Source organism: Dromiciops gliroides, chromosome 4 (assembly GCF_019393635.1).
Source record: "Dromiciops gliroides isolate mDroGli1 chromosome 4, mDroGli1.pri, whole genome shotgun sequence".
Lineage (NCBI taxonomy): Eukaryota > Metazoa > Chordata > Mammalia > Microbiotheria > Microbiotheriidae > Dromiciops > Dromiciops gliroides.
This window is the reverse complement of record NC_057864.1, coordinates 111610941-111630943: the sequence shown is the minus strand read 5'-3', so window position 1 is coordinate 111630943 and position 20003 is coordinate 111610941. Positions and strand designations below refer to the sequence as shown.

The following is a 20003-nucleotide window of genomic DNA, read 5'->3' as shown; positions in this document are numbered from 1 at the left end:
ATGTGTAACAACACACTTATCAAGTCATACAAAGCAATTCGTAGAATACCGAAACCTTCTGCGGTATTCTTAAAACCCTCAGTTAGACAAGTGTCAAGAAGCATAATCAGTTATCACCAGAAGTTTGACTGTTAGGTAACAGTTTTTGGATTTTTGCCATTATGAGCCATGTACTGGACAAAAACACAAAATGGCTCAGAGTCCTAAACATTCCCTTTCTACTTTGATAGGAATGACAGAAAGGGGCTGGGGGGGGGGGGAGGGGATGGAAAGTATGCCAAAACACATACATAAAGTCCTTAGAGAAACTATAAACATGTATTGCTATGCTTAACAAGTGATCTTTGTCTAACAGCCAAGAAGTTTGTGGAACTGAGGAATATTCATTTCAACATTCTCATTATAAGTAAAACCCAAATTCATAAAGAAGTTGCAACTAAATGAAAGAATGGCTTAAAGGTTCTCAGCAACATAAAAAAAGGAATTAACTTCATTGTTTCCCTAAAGTCTGCATTAAACATCAATTCAAGGGACCAGGAGCCATCTCACCTTTCAGGATTCACAATGAACTTGAGCAAACATATTAACACAAAGACAAATGTAATTTATATGCACATATCTGTTGAATGGAACGTAATCTAGAAATCCCAAGAAGAAATATATGAAATCCTCAAAACTAAGAAACCAAATTAGGCTTGGATACTATTTTGAAGTCTTGCACCAGTACATCACAAATACTTTCTTCAAGGATTTGGAGATAGACAGGGTGAATACTCTATAAAAGAATTAATTTACCTATATCTTAACAGATATGAAAGGATTAGTTGGGAATTCTGCAGTCCAAATCAACTCTGCACACTTAGATCAAGAATTGGTAAAAGGCAAAGGTAAATACCAAATTAGAAAAAAGAACAAAAGATATAATGAAATCGTGTACAATTATAGCAGATTCATCCCACCTATCAACTAAAAAAACCGGGAATTAATGCAGTCTTCTTTCTTTCTTTCTTTTTCGGGGCAATGGGGGTTAAGTGACTCGCCCAGGGTCACACAGCTAGTAAGTGTCAAGTGTCTGAGGCCGGATTTGAACTCAGGTACTCCTGAATCCAGGGCCGGTGCTTTATCCCAGTCTTTATGTCTAACACCATTTCTTAAAGAATTTAGACTGTCACAAAAAAAAACCAAAAAGAATCTAGAAAACCTGAGCCAATGTCTTGATTTCCTCACCAAGTGGAAAGATAAGGCAACTTGAAGGCAATGCTAATTTAGAGTACAAGTTCATTTGCAAAATGTAAGGGGAAAAGGGAGAAGATAATAGTTAACAAATATCTGAGGAAAAAACAAGCATGAAGAGAAATTGGTATGAAATCTAGCTGAAGATGACTAAAAGCATTCATAGATGAAATCAGAAGGGAAAAAAGAGATACTAGATAGAGAACAGACTTTTCAGCCTGCTTATAGTGACATTTTCACTGACAATCAGGAAAGAATTACCACATTTGGACCCTACCATCTCACAATGATGAAGTAGCAACTGACAGGTTTGGTCTAGTCCTAGCTAGTATATGATCTCATTTGAAGGTCCTTTTAAAACATAACGTGGGTTTTTCATGTGCATTAAAATTATTTAAGACTGACAGATTCAACCATGGAAACAATTTCCCCTAACAATTTGCTTTGTACTTTTATCAAGCAAGTTGTACAACAGAGAGATGTGCTCACCAATGTCACAGATGTCATGTGCAAAAAGATTACTCAGAAACAGCAGGGTTTTGCAAATGTTCCCATTTGCAGGTGACACTGTATTCTTTGAATTGAGCCCCCAAACACTTGTAATACCCTCTCGGTGAAATCCAAAACACTATAAAAGAGATCTAGTGGTCTAATCATCTCTGCTAGAAAAACAAGAAAGGCCATAATATTGCCTAGATTTTGAGATAATAGCATATGTACAGCTAGATGGGTAGCCTATTTAATTAATCTTTGCAACAGTATATATATCTTAGACAAATAGTACAGATAGCTAGCAAGCTGGGCCCAGAATTGGAAGGAAGTGTTCACCAATATGGACAAAACTATCTGAAGAACTAAAATTATAGGGAGCCCAAAACACAATGGACAGCTGTGTAAGGAGCCATAGTAGGGTATATGTCACTAATTATTACCTAATTAGGCAATGTCATGAATTATAACTAATTAGGAAAAGTGGCATAAAGACATTAGAGGAAATGTACAACCTATCTTTTTTTATGGTCACACAAGTATTGAAAATGAGACACAATAGATGAACAGCCAGAGTTGTATGTAATAGACTCAAGATATTAAAAGAAGCAGCTGAAGGTTTCTCTCATGTCTTCAGGTGGATCATGCTTAGCTAAATCCTCTAAGATCTATGGACAAGACTGAGAATGAGAAGACAAAAAGAGATTTGCAACCTGCTTAATGAAAAGTATGACCAAATCAATGAAATCATGGTATCAAAGTAGAGTCAGATTCCAATTTCCAGGTAGTCCAGAAGTATGTCTGTACCTATGAAAAAACCATGATTTAAATATAGGACACATCATTAACTCTGGCATGGCCAATTACATCACTGAAGGATATTAGAGTATTCTTGGGATACTGGTGGACCCTAAAACAAATCAAAATGTTTCTATAGCTGTCAGAACCTCGATCAACGATTTTGCTCAATACCTTTACAAAAATTCAATGGAAACAGTGTAGAAGTCTCAGTACCACTGCCCGTAGGCTTCTGATATTTGATGAAAAGCAAATTATACTGCACTGTTATACCGCACTGTGGTTTAAAGTCTCACCATAAATCAGGGAATATTAAAATAGAGCTAGGATCTTATCGATTTTTAGAGATAGTTAATTACTCAAGTGGTTATCTGCCAGAAACAGTATACAGAAATGACCTGATGGTTGTTGTAGTCAACTTCCTTACCTTTAATCTTAAAGAATGGTAATAGACCATGAATTCTTTTAAGTGTTATGTCATGTATCTATTCAGGAAAAGGTGGTATAGATAATTGCACAGCATCTCCATTCCCTACTCAAAAAGATTTTAGCAACTACATAGTTAGGTCATAGAGTTTCAACACACTAACATGCATAAGGAAAAAATACCAGTCTGTTCTATTTATTACCTTGTATGACCAACTCTTTGGCCCCAAATATGAGCTACATTTTGTCAAATTGGTAATATTGTTAATAATACTGTATCATAACATAGGGAAGGTAATAAGCATTTATACAGTGCCTACTATTTGCTGGGCACTGTATTAAGCACTTTACAAACATTAATTCATTTGATTCTCACAACTCTGCAAGGTAGGTCCTGTTAATAATCCCAGTTTACATTTGAAGAAATTGGAGCAAACGGAGGTTAAGTGACTTGCCCAGGGTTACACAGCTAGTAAGTATCTGAGGCCACATTTGAACTTAGGTTTTACTGACTCCAAGCCTAGTGCCACTGTGCCACCTAACTACCTCTATGCAATTGCTTACATTATATGCTACTTAAATGTTTTCAAAATATTTTATATCTATCATCTCATTGGCTAGATTATTTTATGTAAAAAAAAAAAAGGTTGAATTTAGATACTGACTTACATTTGGCATCTGGAATGCTATGATATGGAGACCAGACAAGCATTCCTCCATTGTCTTTATCTGTGTACTTTGTGGCACCTGGAATGAAAACAAACCATTTTTGAGTTTCACAGATCAAACTGACATTTTTAAAAAGAGTGAAAAAAGTTAAATTTTACTTCTATTTCAGTCAAGTACCTACAAAAGAACAGAACAATAAATTGAAAGAGAGAGCTACATACTAAATATGTAATAATATCTTACTAGGGAAGCTTTGTTAATGGGTTTTCCATAAAACTAAAACTTACCCCTTTAAGTATACAAAACCCTTTGGGTTTTTTTTGTTTGTTTTGTTTTGGGGCAGGGCAGTGGGGGTTAAGTGACTTGCCCAGGGTCACACAGCTAGTAAGTGTCAAGTGTCTGAGGCTGGATTTGAACTCAGGTACTCCTGAATCCAGGGCCGGTGCTTTATCCACTTCGTCACCTAGCTGCCCCAACAAAAACCTTTTAAAACCATTTTTACTGGAAACCTTTCCAAAACAAATGATTCATATTCTTCCCTTCTTAAAAACTTTGTACTAACTTTTTTGTTTGGGTTCATTGTGTATCTATTTGGTATTTACATCCATGTTTTTTAGAATATATTTCCTCTTTGAAAGCAGGAACTGTTTTGTTTCTTAGCACCTACCAGAATGCCTGGCACATAGTTAACACTTAAAAATGTTTACTGATTGCTTTATTACACTGTGCCGTAATGGTGAACTGTAGGTTATGGTTACTGTCTTCTACGGGCTCCCAAACTACTATACTTTGAGTTCTAGCTTTTGCTTTTTATTTTTTTCTCTCTTGCTTCTTTTTTTTTTCTTTCAGGGCAATGAGGGTTAAGTGATTTGTCCAGGGTCACACAGCTAGTAAGTGTCAAGTGTCTGAGGCAGGATTTGAACTCAGGTCCTCCTGATTCCAGGGCCAGTGCTTTATCCACTGTGCCACCTAGCTGCCCCCTCTTGCTTACTTCTTGTTGCAAATAGCATGTATTCCAATTTGCTACTTTTAATACGGCACATGGGGGCTAAAAAGCCAGAAAACTTAACTTGTTAGAATTGAATATAAGCCACAGAATACCTATAAGAGAAACCTGTCAGGTCAGCAATCTGCATGTATTCAGCATACGAACTCTGTGACAAAGAAAGGCTTATTTCCCTTCCCCCACCATACCCTCACTTGTCATAGTGGTCAGAATGCTGAACTTGAAATCAGGAAGACCTGAATTCAAATAATGCTACAGATGCTAGTTTTATGACCATGGGTAAGTGACTTAACTTCTCTATATCTGTTTCCTTATCTGTAAAATGAGGGTGTTGAATTCAGTTGAATTCCAGGTCTAAATCTATGATCCTATGATTCCTAGAATGTTTCAAATAGTTAAGAAATTTTAGGTGAGTTGTTACTAAAACATCTTATTAAGAATCATCCCTTGAACATAATGTTGGAGCATCTTTAAGGATGAAAAATTTAAAAGCTACCCCAAGTAATGAGAAGAATTAAAAAAAGTAACTAATATTAATAGCTGATATTTATATAGTGCTTTAAGGGTTACAAAATACTTTACACACATGATCTCATTTTATTCTCATGATAATCCTGTGAGGTAGATAATACACTTATCATTATTGCCTTTGTTTTATACATAAACACTCAGGTTAAGTGATTTGTCCATGGTACCGAGGTTAGAAAGTATCACAAGCAGAATTAAAAGCCAGGTAGTCCAGTGCTCTACTACACAATGCAAAATTGACATAAATTACAAAGTTGTAACATGTCTGAAATTAAAAAAAAACCTTGTAGAGTGGGAGGTAAAGCTACTGCTTTTAAAACATAGTGCTAGGGGGCAGCTAGGTGGCGCAGTGGATAAAGCACTGGCCCTGGATTCAGAAGGACCTGAGTTCAAATTTCATCTTAGACACTTGACACTAGTTGTGTGACTCTGGGCAAGTCACTTAACTCTCATTGCCCAATGCAAAAAAACAAACAAACAAACAAAAAACAAAAACCTAGTGCTATTCCTAGAAAATATATTTATCACCTAAAGCATTTCCACTCCTCTATCACTCTCCTCCCAAAAATGGCATTTCAGTATCTATCACTTCAATTATTTTGAAGCGTTGCCACAAATGCTATGGGCACATTTTGTATAGCTGTATACTGTTATATTGTGACTAAATGTGAAACTAATTGTTACAAAGTATAACTACAGTAACATGTAAGGAAAAATTAAGAGAAGAAAACTGAGGAAACTACCAAATTATTATAGATCCACACCTAAATATATTGGAAAATAAATGGCGCTTTTTTTTTTTGGTGAGGCAATTGGGGTTAAGTGACTTGCCTAGGGTCATGCAGCTAGTAAATGTTAAGTGTTTGAGGCTGGATTTGAACTCAGGTGGTCCTGACTCCAGGGTCAGTGCTTTATTCACTATGCACTGTGCCACCTTGCTGCCCCAATAAACGGCTTTTAAAGAAAATAAGCCTCCATTATCATTTATAATGATATTTTTAAAGTTGCCCTCAGATGCTAAGAAAAACTCAGAGACCCTGTGGTTTTTGGAAGAGGCAGAGTTTGGTTTTTTTTTTTTTTTTACAATGCAAAGCAGTTTTAAAGTGTTTCAATAACTTAATAATCAATCAGTAAATGTTTGATTAATAACCCTATAAGTAAAATCTAGTTAGAAACTAGATTCCTGTCTAAATAATGAGTTACAAAACTTTAATCAAATATATTATTGCTACATCTCTGATTACGCTAAACTTTAAGATTTGAAGGTGTTATTGGGTTCTTTTGCACAAAGAATTGGAATTCTAGAGGAGGGATTCAAATATCATTTAAGAGCAAACCTTGAAAGGCACATCACACGTTTCAAATGTAGTTTTCTATCTCATTACTACTTTAAATAGTCCAAAAAAATCTGAAATCGAAGTGTCCTCATTAAAGTTCTCTTCCTAAACAGATATATGCTGGTTTATTATTACAGGTTCTAAGAATGATGACAGTTTTCCCTGCAAATTCTTACCATTGTAATTAAGGGTCTAATCTAACAGAAACTGGCATCCACAGCAGCTGTTTCACTGAAGCACGACAAGCTTCTTCAGCTCTACAGCTGTGAGGACTAATAGCTATTCTAATATGGAAAAATCCCATTTAGTAGCAGTGGAATGCCTAATTAGACATTTCACATTGTCCTTTGCCCAGCCCCAAGTCAGACTCCACAGTTTTCAATTGCTACATGTGGCAACCAAGCCGGTAGATGATACTGATGTTCTCAGGCATTCTACTAAGTTTATTCAAGATTTTATTTAGTAATTTTACTTCTCAATACAGGTTCTTTTCCCCTTATTGGTCAACTGAGAAACGCAATGAGTCTATGATCCCAAAGGTATGATGGTCACCATGACTTATCCCATGAAAATCTGACTGGATAGGAGAAATGATCTTTTGTCCTTTCTGGCTACTCTCAGACTGTATCTTTCTCTCTTTGAAAACAGTAAAAACAAACAAAAAAGTAGTATGCAGAACTTAAAATACTACATGTTTGTCCCATTAGAAGTCTGGTAATCTACAAGGTTTCCTCCTCTTCATTTCAGGAGCTAAAATGAGTAAGAAAACCAAGAAGTTCTAAACCCAATGGTTGCTTTTGAGTGTAACTCCAACATTAGCTGTTTTATAGTACAGCTTATACCTAGCTGGTGCACAGATAAACTAATGATAATTGAGTGAATCATCCATAACATATGAGGAGATACTTTATATCTTCTAAATGGGTACAAAATTAAGTTAATTTTTTAGACATCACCATGAAATGTATACAGTTCTGAAAAACTTATGCAAATTAATTTTAAAAAGAGTAAAATTCCTTATATTTCAGTTCCCACTAGAAAATTTTAAGGTCCTCTTAACCACATTTGGTGAGGCAGTTATGGTAGTAATAAACGGACATTTATATACTGATTTAAGGTGTACAAAACAGATTACAAACATTATCTCATTTGAGCCTAGCAACAACCCTATGAGGCAGGTACTACAGGTATTACCATACTGATTTTAAATTTGAGGAAACTGAAGGACAAGGAGAAGTAGATTGCTTGTTGTCACCTATCACAAATATGGGTCAGCAGCAGCATTTGAACCCAGATTCTCCTAAATTCAAGTCCACTGTTCAATCTTAAGCATACATTAGTGGGATACAGGGGACAGCTAGGTGGTGAAATGGATAGAGCCTTGGCCTTAAAGTTGGGAGGACCTGAGTTCAAATGTCACTTCAGGCACTTACTAGCTGTGTGACCCTGGGAAAATCACCTAACCCCAATTGTCTTAAGCATCTGGGGTCATCTCCAGTCTTCCTAATATGTATCTTGTCACTGGACCCAGATGGCTCTGGAGGAGAGAGTGAGGATGGTGACTTTGCACAGCCTTCCCTCACTTAAATCCAATTCACTGCAAGTCATGACACCAGCAATAACAACAATATGGGGAATCAGAAGAATCTCCCAACAAATGAGTGAACTAGTGGCATTCCTCTATCAAGAAAAATGAAAATCTTTGTTAATCTCTAAGATTTTGTTTTCTGAATGTATACTCACAATGTGGACGTGAACAGAATATTAAAAAAGGCTTAAATACTGACAATTTCCTAAGGGTACCCTGACCAAATTGAGAAAGAATCAAAATAGAAACTATATAAGAGGAAGAAAATCAGAAATCCAACCAGAGAATTATGAAGACTATAGTTAAGTTTATTTTATTTACTATGGCTATCTCTATATCGCCTTAATTATTTTACTAAAACCTTAATCCTCATTACTTCTAACTATACAAACTATCATTCTGCTCTTTTCCCTTAAAGCTCTTTATTCCTCATCACTTCTTCCATTTCAACTCTCATCTTTCAAACCTACCTCTTGGCTAAAAACCATATAGCCTCTGATCAAAGCAATTTTGGATTAAAAAAACTCAGCCCCAAATGATTTGGTAAGACATGAACATAAGCAAATAACACCATGCTGATGACAACCAAGGATATTGAGACATACTAAAATTTAAGTACAGGACCCAGTAATACGATTAAGGTAACAGGAATAACTTCTAAATGTTAACTAATAAAATATATTTATTATAATTTTTATTAAAATATGCTGTAATTTTGAGTTCATTATGTGGGGCTGATGAAATATAGTTGAATAAAAACATAGTACTTACTAGAGTAAAATTAGGTGATAGGACTATGTTCAAACAGCATTTGACAGTACCTGTCAAAATCGAAGAGACATGGCAGGTGCCTGATAATTAATCTTTAGTTGACAGTTGACCTCACATAAATTTTAGTGTTGGTCTGTTCTGATTAACACCTTAACTCTCTTCATATAGGATTATTAAGAGAGAGGAAAATAAGTTGTGTAGATAACATTTATTCTTTATATCAAGGGAGCCGATACCAATTTAATTTATACAATGAAGAAATAGAATATGACCTTGGTGATTTAAATATAGAAAATAACAATTTAGTATCTTTTTAGAAATTTTTGTTCAAATTAAAATATACAACTAAAATATGATAATCTAGATTACCAAAAAGTTGGATAAGCCAAATAAGAATAGGTTAAATCACCTACAATTCTGTAATTATTTGTCCTCAAAAAAAAAAAAAAACACAACCCAATAAGTTTGTACCCTCAAATGATTATACTTATTTTGAAATGTAGTTAAGATTTATTTTTCTATTTTTTTTTATTTCTTTACAATAATCAGTCCTTGGCATGCACGGTTTTGTTCCGGCATGAAGTATGGCTTTCAAAGAGATGATGTCTCATAGACCTGATCAGAAAAGAGAATAACATTATTGAAAGGGGTTTACAAGTCAAAATCTATTTGGTTAAGAGACATCCACATTAAAGAATTTATGGAACAATTCTGGTTTCAGGGGATAAATTACCTTTAAGAAAACCCCTTTATCAACTAAAAGGTAGCAGAAGGTATTAAAATCTGCTAAGTGTGTAAAAGAAGGAAGATATTCTCTGAACTCTCCAAGGGCATTCTGACAGACAAGGCATCTGAAGTATCCTTAGAGGCTGCAAGCTGGACTTTTATCAGGTAGTAATGTTAAATATACAACTACCAGTTGCACAGATAACCATAAAGAAGGCTATACTTTCAAAAAGCACTTAAAATGGCTTCAGAAGACATAGATGGCATATATTTATAAATTTGTAGATCCAATAGTATCTGATAGTACTGTCATTTAAATGACAGAAATGAAGACAGCACTCTAGCTCAACTATTTTTGTAGCTGTATTTAGAAAATAAATTATATAGCTTTTTGCTGAGGTTTTCTGTCACAAATATGATACATCTCTTTTTCTGATTGCTCTGGGAAAAACTGAGTGACCTTCAATGACCTTACCCATTTAAATGGGAGCTAGTCAATTTACACTGGCCTGGTAGAGGAAGGGGGCTAGGGAGTATATGTGGTGGAAGGAGGTGCAGAACAACCAAAGACTGCCCCAAACATCTTTCTTTTTTATATATACAAGTAAAATGCATTATTTCACCAAGAAAATGAAAATAAGTTGTATAGGAATAAAATAACTTAAAAGGAGATGCCACTCTACCTTAAAACAAGTTAAAAGTAGTGAGTTAAGAAGTGATAAAACTGTAATTAAATGACCTCTTAATAATCTGTCCTCAGCCTTAAACTATAGGGGGTCGAGAGAAAAAAATGTGATCCCCATCAAGAGGCTCCCACAAGGGAGTCTCCACATGAAGAACTCTCATCCAATCCCCTTCCCAGCTGACATCCCGTGACCACCATGGAGCTTATTTGGAGAAAAGTAGACTGGGAGCCCGAAAGCTGGGCTGGCAAAGGGCGCTAGAACCTGGCTGCTCACTGAGAAAATGTCTCCTTGGCAGCTGCAGCCACCGTCCTGTGGTCTGACTTCCTAGGGCTGACTAGCAGACGAGGTGTGCCTCTGGCGTCTCCCCACCCCCTTTTCCCCTCCTCTCGGCAGCTTTTAAGAGTCTGCAGAGGCGCCTCTACCGAGGCTACTCCACCTTGCAAAAATAAATAAATAAATAAATAAAATAAAATAAAATAAAATCCTGTCTGCACTCAGCTCAAAGCTTGCCTTCCGACTCAGCAGGGTGACAGTAGCCAAGCAGTAATTCACCGCCCTTGCAGAGCACATCCCTTTCATCCCCAGTGGCAGGTTATTAAGCAAGAAATATATATATATATATTTTTTTTCTTTTTCTCCTATACTAATTCCTCATACTCTATCCGCTTTGCGGCACCTCCTCCCCAAAGCACATTCGGGGGCTTTGCCTCAAACACCCTTTTCCCAGCAGTTCGGATGCTTCTCTCCTGGGTAAAAGATGTTTCTCTTTCCTTTCACCCAGACCTGCTTGGGCTCCTTGGGTGGAGTAGAGATCCTTCAAGTGGCCTCCAATGGGAACCATGTTAACCTTGCAAGGCACAGCTTTCACACCCCTCTGCCTATAAGCCTCCTGTGTCACAACCCCTCCAACCCTGACAGCCTCCCAGACAGAAGACGCCTAACGCATCCCATCTCCACCCTCCTACAACATCCACTTTAGCCAGCTATCCCATAGACGCCCCCCTCCCACTCCCACTCCCATCTATTACATCCCAAAGTCAATATAACAGGAGAAAAAAAAAAGGAAACAGGATCTTTTTTTTTCTAAAGCAAATACAGAAATATTTACCAGGATCAAATTCAGGGATCCGAGCTTGATATTCGGCGCCGACTCTCATCCCAACATCTGCAAAGCAACACAAAAATAAATAAAATATTTCTTTTAAAAAAGGGGGGAAAAAAGCACTTAATAAATAAAAATTGTAAAAGACGGGAAAGAAGGAATGTGGTGGGTGGGAAAAAAACTCCAAGCCCCGAGTGAAATAGATGCAAATGAGGGGGCCTGGGTGGGGAGGGAAGACTAATGCGGGGAGAAGAGTGGAAGAGGGGGTCGCGGTGGGTGCTGCTGCTGCTGCGGCTGCACTGCACCGGGAGTTCGAGGCTACCGCAGCGCCCGGGCTCGGAGGGGAGGGAATAAGGAGGGGGGAGGGGGTTGGGGGAGGGGAGTGAAGAAGGGGGAGGGGAGGGGGAGCGGGAGGGCTGGCGGGGAGGAGTTCGAGGCTACCACCGTGCTCGTCGTCGCTGCTGCAGCCGCTCTCGGGCTCCGAGTAGTGGAGCCCGCCGTTGGTAGACGAAGCGCCGCCGCCACCGCTGCCGGCCGGGCTCTTGGTGCTGCCGTTGGCCGTGCGGTTCTTCCCCAGGAACTCAGGCCCTTTCTCCATCATGCCGGGCATGGTAGAAAGGGGGAGGAGGGAGGAGGTGAGGGGGGAGAGGTAGGCGTCTGGGAGAAGGGGGGAGAGGGCTCCTGCGTGAGGGAGGGAGAGGGAGGAGGAGGAGTGGTAGGAGGATGAGGAGGGGGAGGTGGAGGAGGAGGAAGGAGGAGGAGGGGAGGAGAAGAAGGAGGAGGGAGGAGGAGGAAGAAGGAGGAGGAGAAGGAAGAGGAGGAGGAGGGTGTTAATGTGGAGCCGCCATAACCGCCCCGGTCAGGCAGTAGCGCAGTCGCCTCACAACAACCCGCCCCTGCCCCGCCTCCCCTCGCTTCCCCTCCCCTGCCTCCGCCCCCGGGGCCCCTGGGCCGGCCTCGCTCCTCGGCCTCCCTCCCGCCGCCACCGCGGCTGGTATCACTCCGCCCCGCGGGGAGGATCCGGCTGCTGGCGGGGGAGGGGTGGACGGGTGGCAAGAGCTGGGAAAGGAAGGTGGGAAAGGGAAAGCCCAGCTCCTGAAGAAGGCTCTGGCCAACCCGCAGCCCAGGTCGGGCAAAGCCACAGCGGGGCGGGGCCAGGCGAGGCGGCTGCTCTGGCGCCCTTACATGGAGAAGGAGGCGCGCTGGGGGCTCGCGTTTGCCACCCGAGTTGAAGGTGGAGTTGCGGGGCGGGGGGCGGGATTCTTTGCAGTCGCTGGGGCGGAAGGAACTCGGGTCAGTCGAAGGGAAGGGAGGTCCGTGAGGCGGCCTTCTTCAGTCTGGAGGAGGCGGCGGAGAAGGCTGCTTCGGCAGTAGGATGGGCCAGGGGCGGGTTGGCCAGGGGATTGTCGTGCAACCCCCTTCGTTCCCGAATGGATGCTGTGGGCTCGAATTCCCGACCCCAAGGTTTCCTCTGTGGGCCAAACCACAGCCGTCCGGCTTCCGTTTGTTCCCCATGGGGTCCGGGTCTGGGTCCGGGTCCGGGTCCGGGTCCCGAGCCTCAGCCAATGAGAGGGGTGGGCTTCCTTCTGCTCCCTGTCCGGTTAAGTCAACAACTGCCCCCCAAAAGTGAGATCTTACTCATTTTTTTAAGCCCTTCGCCCCGTCCTACACCTGGGGGCGGAATCCCTGGAGGCCAAGGAAGGTGAGAAAGTATTTCTGGGCTTGGTCTCTCAGCTGTGTGTTGCCTATAGGATTTCCTCTCCGTTTTTGTTCTTGTTGTTTAACATATATGGAGTGGGAGAAAGGGGAAGATAAGATTTGGATCGGGTCCTAGCCCTGGTGGCTCAGAGTCTGTCCTTTACAGACAAGCCAGTCGGAGGAAGGCAGTGAGAAGAGAGAAGGAGTCGGGGTGTAGCCCTGCTCTAGAAATGAAGAAAGAGCCGTTTTCTGGAGCTTTTCCAGTCCTGAAGTCAGCCTCTGAGGTGTCAGCTCAAAGTGAAGAAAGAGAAGTTAGGCCAAGGCAAAAGAAACAGTGTAGGAGAATGCCGGTCAATGTATTATCATAGATTAGGCTTAGAAAGGAAAGGATTCACGTGGGCATTATGTGCGTTGTGACTTTATGGTGTTTCCGGGGGGGGGGTGGGGGGGGGTGGGGGAGAAGATCTCCCAAAGTTATTGCTCCTTCTGGACTTGGGTTTGGAATTCAAAGCTCTGCCAGTCTAGAACCTTGACACTAATTTTTGATAAGACCCTGGCAAAATTGGTTCACTGGTCAAACTCATTGGAGACTCAGTGGTATCAGAATCATTTATAAAGGTTTTGCTTTTTTAATCTAGATATAATTTCCTAGAAAGATTATTTTTATTTATAATTGTTTTGAATTCTAATGGGAACTATCCCTTTTTCATAGAAGAACCCTAAATCAACACAAGAAGGTTGCTCTTTTATTAAGCACATGCTAAATGTGACAGATTCTACGGTTTATGGAAGATACAAAGATTCATTTCAACAAGGATAAGTTGTAAGACATTCCCAGACACTGGGATTGAGGATACAAAGAAAAAGGAAAACATTTCCTACACTCAGGGAGTAACATTTTACTGTTGATAAGACATCACCTCTGATCTCATCATAATACTTTAGGGAGCTAAAACACTAATATACAAGGCTGTGCAATAGATATAATGCTGAATGTATTAACCATAAAATGCTATGTGAGGAGTGAAAAGAAGAAAAGTTATTTAGGTTTCATGGAGAATATAGTTGAGCTAAGTCTTTAAAGATAGGCCCTTCAACAAACAGTCAGATGGTATAGGATCTCAGCTAAAAAGGTGTCATGACATAGGCTTGCCCAATCTTGCTGGACTGGGCACTCCCACAGCCTTTGTCTGCAGACAAAGCAGAACAGGTGTTCTCATGCAAATTCTGTACACATGTGTTCAAAGTGTCTTACTGTGCCAACCTTAAGTATAAGCTGCAAAAAGACTCCAAGTGGCTCTTCTCATTCTGCTTCTATCCAAGTTTTACATCTCAAGAATCTCTAATTGCTTCATGGCAAGGGTCTCTAATATGTGCTAATTCATTCAACAATAAATATTTATTGACCATTATGTATAAGTCATTTTGTCTGTTTTAAACAGTGGGGATCTAAAATTAAATTCCAGCAAATATTAAGTGCCTAGATGGAAGGCAGTGTGCTACACCAAGATGTATAAATCATGGTCCTTTTCCTCAAGGGATTTATAGTTTAGGAAGAAAGATAAGACAGCACAGCAACTATAATATAAGGGAGAATGTGCTAAATGTTATATGAGAGACACAAAAAGTGCTATGATACTAGAGGAACAAAATACCACATCTGGTTAGGGGGAATCAGGGAATGCTACTTGAAGGAGATGGTATTTTGACTGGACCTTGGAGGATTTTTACTATGGACACTATGCCAAGTGGAGGATAGCATAAAGGAAAATTATAGAGACAGAAAGGACAATGTTTCAGGAACAGCAATTAGTCCAGTTTGGGAGTTAGGGTACATGAATGTACAAAAGAATATTAAGGAATGATTTCTAACAAAGGGTCAAGAAATTGCATAGAGACTGTATTCTTACAGGTTGCCTAAGTGAAGCCCCTTGAGACAGACCTATAGCTTTTTGGGCCCCACTCAGTAACTTTTAGGCTGAAGCAAAGAATCCTAGGAGATCTTAGAGATTTACAGTCTCTTCATTTTTCTAAGGGGAACTTAACTCAGAGAAGTAAAGGGATTTCCCCAAGGCCACAAATTTGTGGCAGAACTAGGACTAGAGTCAGGGTACTGAGACTCAGTCTGGTGACTGTCTTCATTATGCTACACTTAGAAATGTTCTCTATCTCCTCTAAAACCCTGTAGCATTAATTTTTTGGCCTATTACTATCTTACATGGCTAGCTAAATGAAAAACTTATTCAACAAGTATTAAACACATACATGATGGACATTCTACTAACTGCTGGGCCTCAGACAAAAACAGTGGTTATTGCCCTACTTTCTGTTGAGTTCTACCCATACCAGCATCTGTCTATTGGACATTTCCAACTGAATGTCCTATTAACATCTCAATCACATCACATCAAATACAGAACTCATTGTTTTCCCCAAACGCATCCCTCTTCCTAACTTCCCTATGGTACCTCTAGGGGTACAACCATCCTTCCACCATTTTCACAGTCTTAGATTCATACTTGACTCTTCTCCCTCATCCATCCCCCCATATCCATTTAGTTGTCAAGTTCTTTGATTTGCTCCCACAGTTCACATTCCTCCCCTCCTTTCCACTCACAGCTGCCATCCTAGTTTAGATCCTCATCAGCTCCTGAACTTTATCAATATCTTCCTGTTGGTCTTCCTTCCTTTTCTCTACACAGTTACCAAAGTAGTTTTCCTAAAGTACAGTTTAGTGTTTACCTTTCACCCAGCTCCTACCCGGGGCTCCAAGAAGCTGTAGCATGCATAGCGGCCACACTAGTAAAACCTCCTCAGTAAATGGCCTAAACAAAGTTGAGGGTAACCAACAGGCCTCAAAACTGTGAGTGAGTTAGGAGGATGTCTCCTCATGCATGTGAAGACTTCCCCCAGTGGAATGGGTACGTGAGAACAATTTGTTCCAACAGCCATGAAGGCGGCTGAAGCAGGTGCTATGGAGTGCTCAGAGCTTGGTCAGACCCTGAAGACACCAATGTTATCCACTGCATCCCAGGCCATTACCAAGTCATCTTGACTTTTGTCCACTGGACTTCAGTGACTGGAAGAGAGAATGAGGCTGATGACTTTGTGCAATGAGTCAAGATAACCTGTGATGTCATAAAATGAAGGATGAACAACAGAGTCAAATATAAATTCCTCTTTTTGGCATTTAAAGCCCTTCCCAATCTGTCTCCAACCTTCCTTCCCCTCCCCCCCCATTACTACATATTGCTCATGTTCATACATTATTAGAGTCAGCCACATTGGCCTACTTGGTACTTGTTGCTTATAAACAGACTTCCATCTTCTGTCTCCATTCCTTTGTACTGGTTTCCTTGAATGCCTAGAAAGGTACTCCCTTCTTATCTCCACCTGTTTGAATTCCTAAATTTTTTCAAAGCTCAGTTTAAGGCACTGCTTTCTACATTGCCTTTCCTGCCCCCCTCCTATATATTCCAATGTATTTACATTCTTTGGAGTTGTGGGTTTTTGTGTGTGTGTGGTTTTTTTTTTTGAGGTGAGGGACTACATCCGTGATTTTATTGATATAGGGAATGGAATTATTTATTAGGAACCTACTATGTGCAAGTGCTAAGTGCTTTATAAATATTTTCTCATTTGATCCTCCCAGCTCTTCGAGGTAATGCTATTATTATTACCTCCATTTTACAGTTGAAGAAACTGAGTCAGGCAGAGATTAACTGAGTTGTCCAGGGTCACACAACTAGTAAATGTTTGAAGCCAGCATTCCTGATTGCCAAGGATAGCTCTGTGGTGAAGTATATAGAGAGTGGTAGGTCTGGAATCAAGAAGATTTGGGCTTAATTCTAGCCTCGGATACTAGCCTTATGATACTTAACCGTTTGCCTCAGTTTCCTCATATGCAAAATGAGCTGGAGAAGGAAATGGTAAACCATTCCAGTATCTTTGCTAAGAAAACCTCACAAAGGGGTCATGAAGAGTTGGACACAACTGAAAAAACAATAGCAGCTTCCTGACTCCAAGCCCAATTCTCTACCCACTGCACCACTTGGTTGCTTCTGTAATAGGGAACTCCCATCGAGGAACTTCTGCAACCAATACAGTGTTGGCACCTGCCCTTTCATCTGTAGTCTGAGTGGCCTGGGGATACAAAAAAGTTAAATGACTTGCTCAAAGTAACAGCTCCTGTTGAGTTTGAACATGAATCCATGTCTTCCTGACTCAGAAGACAACTGTATATCCAATATTCCATGCTACCTACAAAAGCAGTTATTTTGTATCTAGTTATAGGTGTACATGTTACCACTACCCCCCCCCCCCAACCATAGAATGTTAACTCCTTGAGAGCAAGGACTATTTTTAGCTTTGAATCACTAGCACAATACTTAACCTATAGTAGGTATTTAAGAAATGCTTGTTGATTGATTGAAAGAATTTACATTCTATCTAGGAAAAACAATATTCATAGGAAACGCACTACACATACACATATATACATACACATACACACACGCACGTGCGTGCATGCATAAAGTAGTTACAAAGTAACTTCTGGGACAGTCAGTTTTCTGTAGGACCTCAACTAAACATTGTAGGAAGCTAGAGATTCTTTGAAGTAGAGATTTGACAGTTCATTCCAGGGATCTCTGTGCTAGTACAAAGATAGGAGATAGAATATTGTATGTGAGGAGCAGCAAATAAGCCAGTTTGGCTGAGCCAAAATGTGAAAGAGAGTAATGTGCTGAAGAGTAAAGGCTGGAGCCAGATTGTAAGGGACTATTAAAATGTTAAACAGGAGTTTGTATTTCATCTTAGAGGTAGGAGGAAACTACTAGAACGGGAATGACATGGTCCGACTGGCTTTAAGAGTATCAGTTTGGCAGACTATACTTTGTATTCCCAGAATCCAGCATGTAGTAGATACTTAATAAATGTTTGATGATGATTGAAGCTTTTAGGTTTTCAGGGAATCATCTAGTATTCTGAAGTGGGGATATCTGCCTTATTCAATACCTGACATAAAATTTAAACATGGACAGAGAAAGATAGCTGTGCCTGCTGTGGACTATAGAAAATAAATATTTCCTTGAAATCCCTTAAATTGTATGATGCCTTTTCCCACAGATTGGCAAGAGTAGGAGATTAGAGGCAGATGGGATGCAGACACTTTCATCTGTAGCTATTTTAGAGTCTTAGTTTTGGGAGCTGCCAGAGTGAAGGGTCTACCAAGGGACCATCAAGTAGGGTATGGATGCCTCCAGAATAAAAAAGATTTAAATTTCTTGCAAGTAGCTTGAATTGACAAATTGTTGACTTTGCATCCCTTGTGTATCAACTTCCTGATCTTCAACATTTCCCTTGGCCTCAATCCCTGATTTGTAATTGGCTCACCCCTCATCTCATCCCCTTGGGTATTGGTGCATCTGCTAATGGACCACACTCACTATTCTTTGGATTCCATTCTTCTCTTCCCCACTCCAGCTTCAGCTTCCTCTACCCCTAGAGAGGATTACTCTTCCCCTGACCTGGATATTGTCCCAATTACTGTAATGTTCTGGTCCTGCTTCACATGGCCCATAATAGATAGCATTGCTCTAGTTTTAAAATTTATTTTTCTTTTGCTTTTTTGACAGGGATAAAGTAATATTCCAAGGGGTTTCTTTTCATACAGACACAGTATCTGCTTCCTAGAAATAATATAACTTTAGCTGGCCTTTATATAAAAGATTCTGTACTTTGAACAAAGTACAAAGATATTTATCTTTACTTTTTTACTAACCTCTTACATATGGCTTTCTACATAGGTACTCAGTGTTGAATCAAATTATGTAATTCAGTAGGTATAAATATAAAGTCTTACATTTAGGTTCAAAGAGTCAGCTGTGCAAGTGCAAAATGAGAGGCATTGTTTGCAGTTTTTCTAAAAAGAAATCTGGCACTTTTGTGCACTTCAAGTTCAGTGAATCAGTAATGTTATATCACAGCCGAAACATGAATGTGATCTTGGGCAGTGTTCAGTGAAACCTAGCTTCCAGGAGCTGATAGTGCCCATGTACTCTTCCCTAGTCAGACTGCATCTGGAATATCAGTTTAAGAAGGACATTGGTAAGCTGAAGAACATTCAGAGGAGGGCAATAAGGAGGATGAAGGGATTAGAGTCCATGTCACAGGTAAATCAGTTGAAACAACTGGGGCTGTTGGCATGGAGAGGACTGGGAGGTAGGTATGGAGAGAGACATGATAGGCATCTTAAAGTTTGGGGAATGCTCTCAGGTGGAGGAGAAATTATCTTTTCAGAAGAAAAGTCAGTAGCAGTGGGTAGAAATGACAAAGTAAGCAAATATAGACTTGATATCAGGAAAAGCTTATTAAGAAAGGAAGTCAACAAGCATTTATTAAGCACCTGTTATGTGCCAGGCACTGTGCAAAGTGCGTTACAATTCTTATTTCATTTGATCCTCACAACAACCCTGGGAGGCAGGTGCTGTTATCTCCATTTCACAATTGGCAAACAGATGAAGTGACTTGTCCAGGATCACAGAGCTAATAAGTGTCTGAGGCTGGATTTGAACTTAGATCTTCCTGACTCCATGCCCAGCACTCTATCCATTGAGCTATCTAAAATGCAGAACTTTCCAAAAGCATACTGAACTGCGGGAGGGGGTCATTTTCTCCTTGTAGGTTTTCAGACAGATGCTTGAGAGCTATTTGTCAAGTATGTTGCAATAGTGGGTTTTTTTTCTTGTATGAGTTGTACTAACTGGCTGTCGAGGTCCTTTCCAAATCTGAATTTCTGGATTCTGTCATTAGACATTGCACTGAACCAAACTATTTGCCATGAATATTGTTCTAAAATTTTTGCTAATGAATATAAAGTGCAAAATATAATACAACATAAAATGATGCTTTTAGCAGAAACCCTGAATCAGCCTTACAAACAAGC

At 39.9% G+C, this 20003-nt stretch overlaps 1 protein-coding gene across 5 annotated transcripts in view; it reads right to left on the bottom strand.

Annotated features, from left to right (window-relative positions):
- The window catches only part of RCOR3 (REST corepressor 3), a 53875-nt gene extending 41203 nt beyond the window's left edge, over positions 1 to 12672 (bottom strand). For 2 of the 5 annotated variants that reach the window (XM_044003788.1, XM_044003791.1), the window contains exons 1-3: positions 11801 to 12091; positions 11366 to 11422; positions 3616 to 3693 (exon numbers count right to left, since the gene is read on the bottom strand). In XM_044003788.1, coding sequence (XP_043859723.1) covers positions 3616 to 3693; positions 11366 to 11422; positions 11801 to 11969 — 304 coding nt within the window. In that variant the 5' untranslated portion in view covers positions 11970 to 12091. Of the gene's footprint in view, positions 1 to 3615; positions 3694 to 11365; positions 11423 to 11800; positions 12092 to 12544 lie in introns of those variants that run through there. The other 3 variants (XM_044003790.1, XM_044003792.1, XM_044003789.1) reach the window with 2 other exon arrangements.
- Positions 12673 to 20003: the final 7331 nt, after the last annotated feature.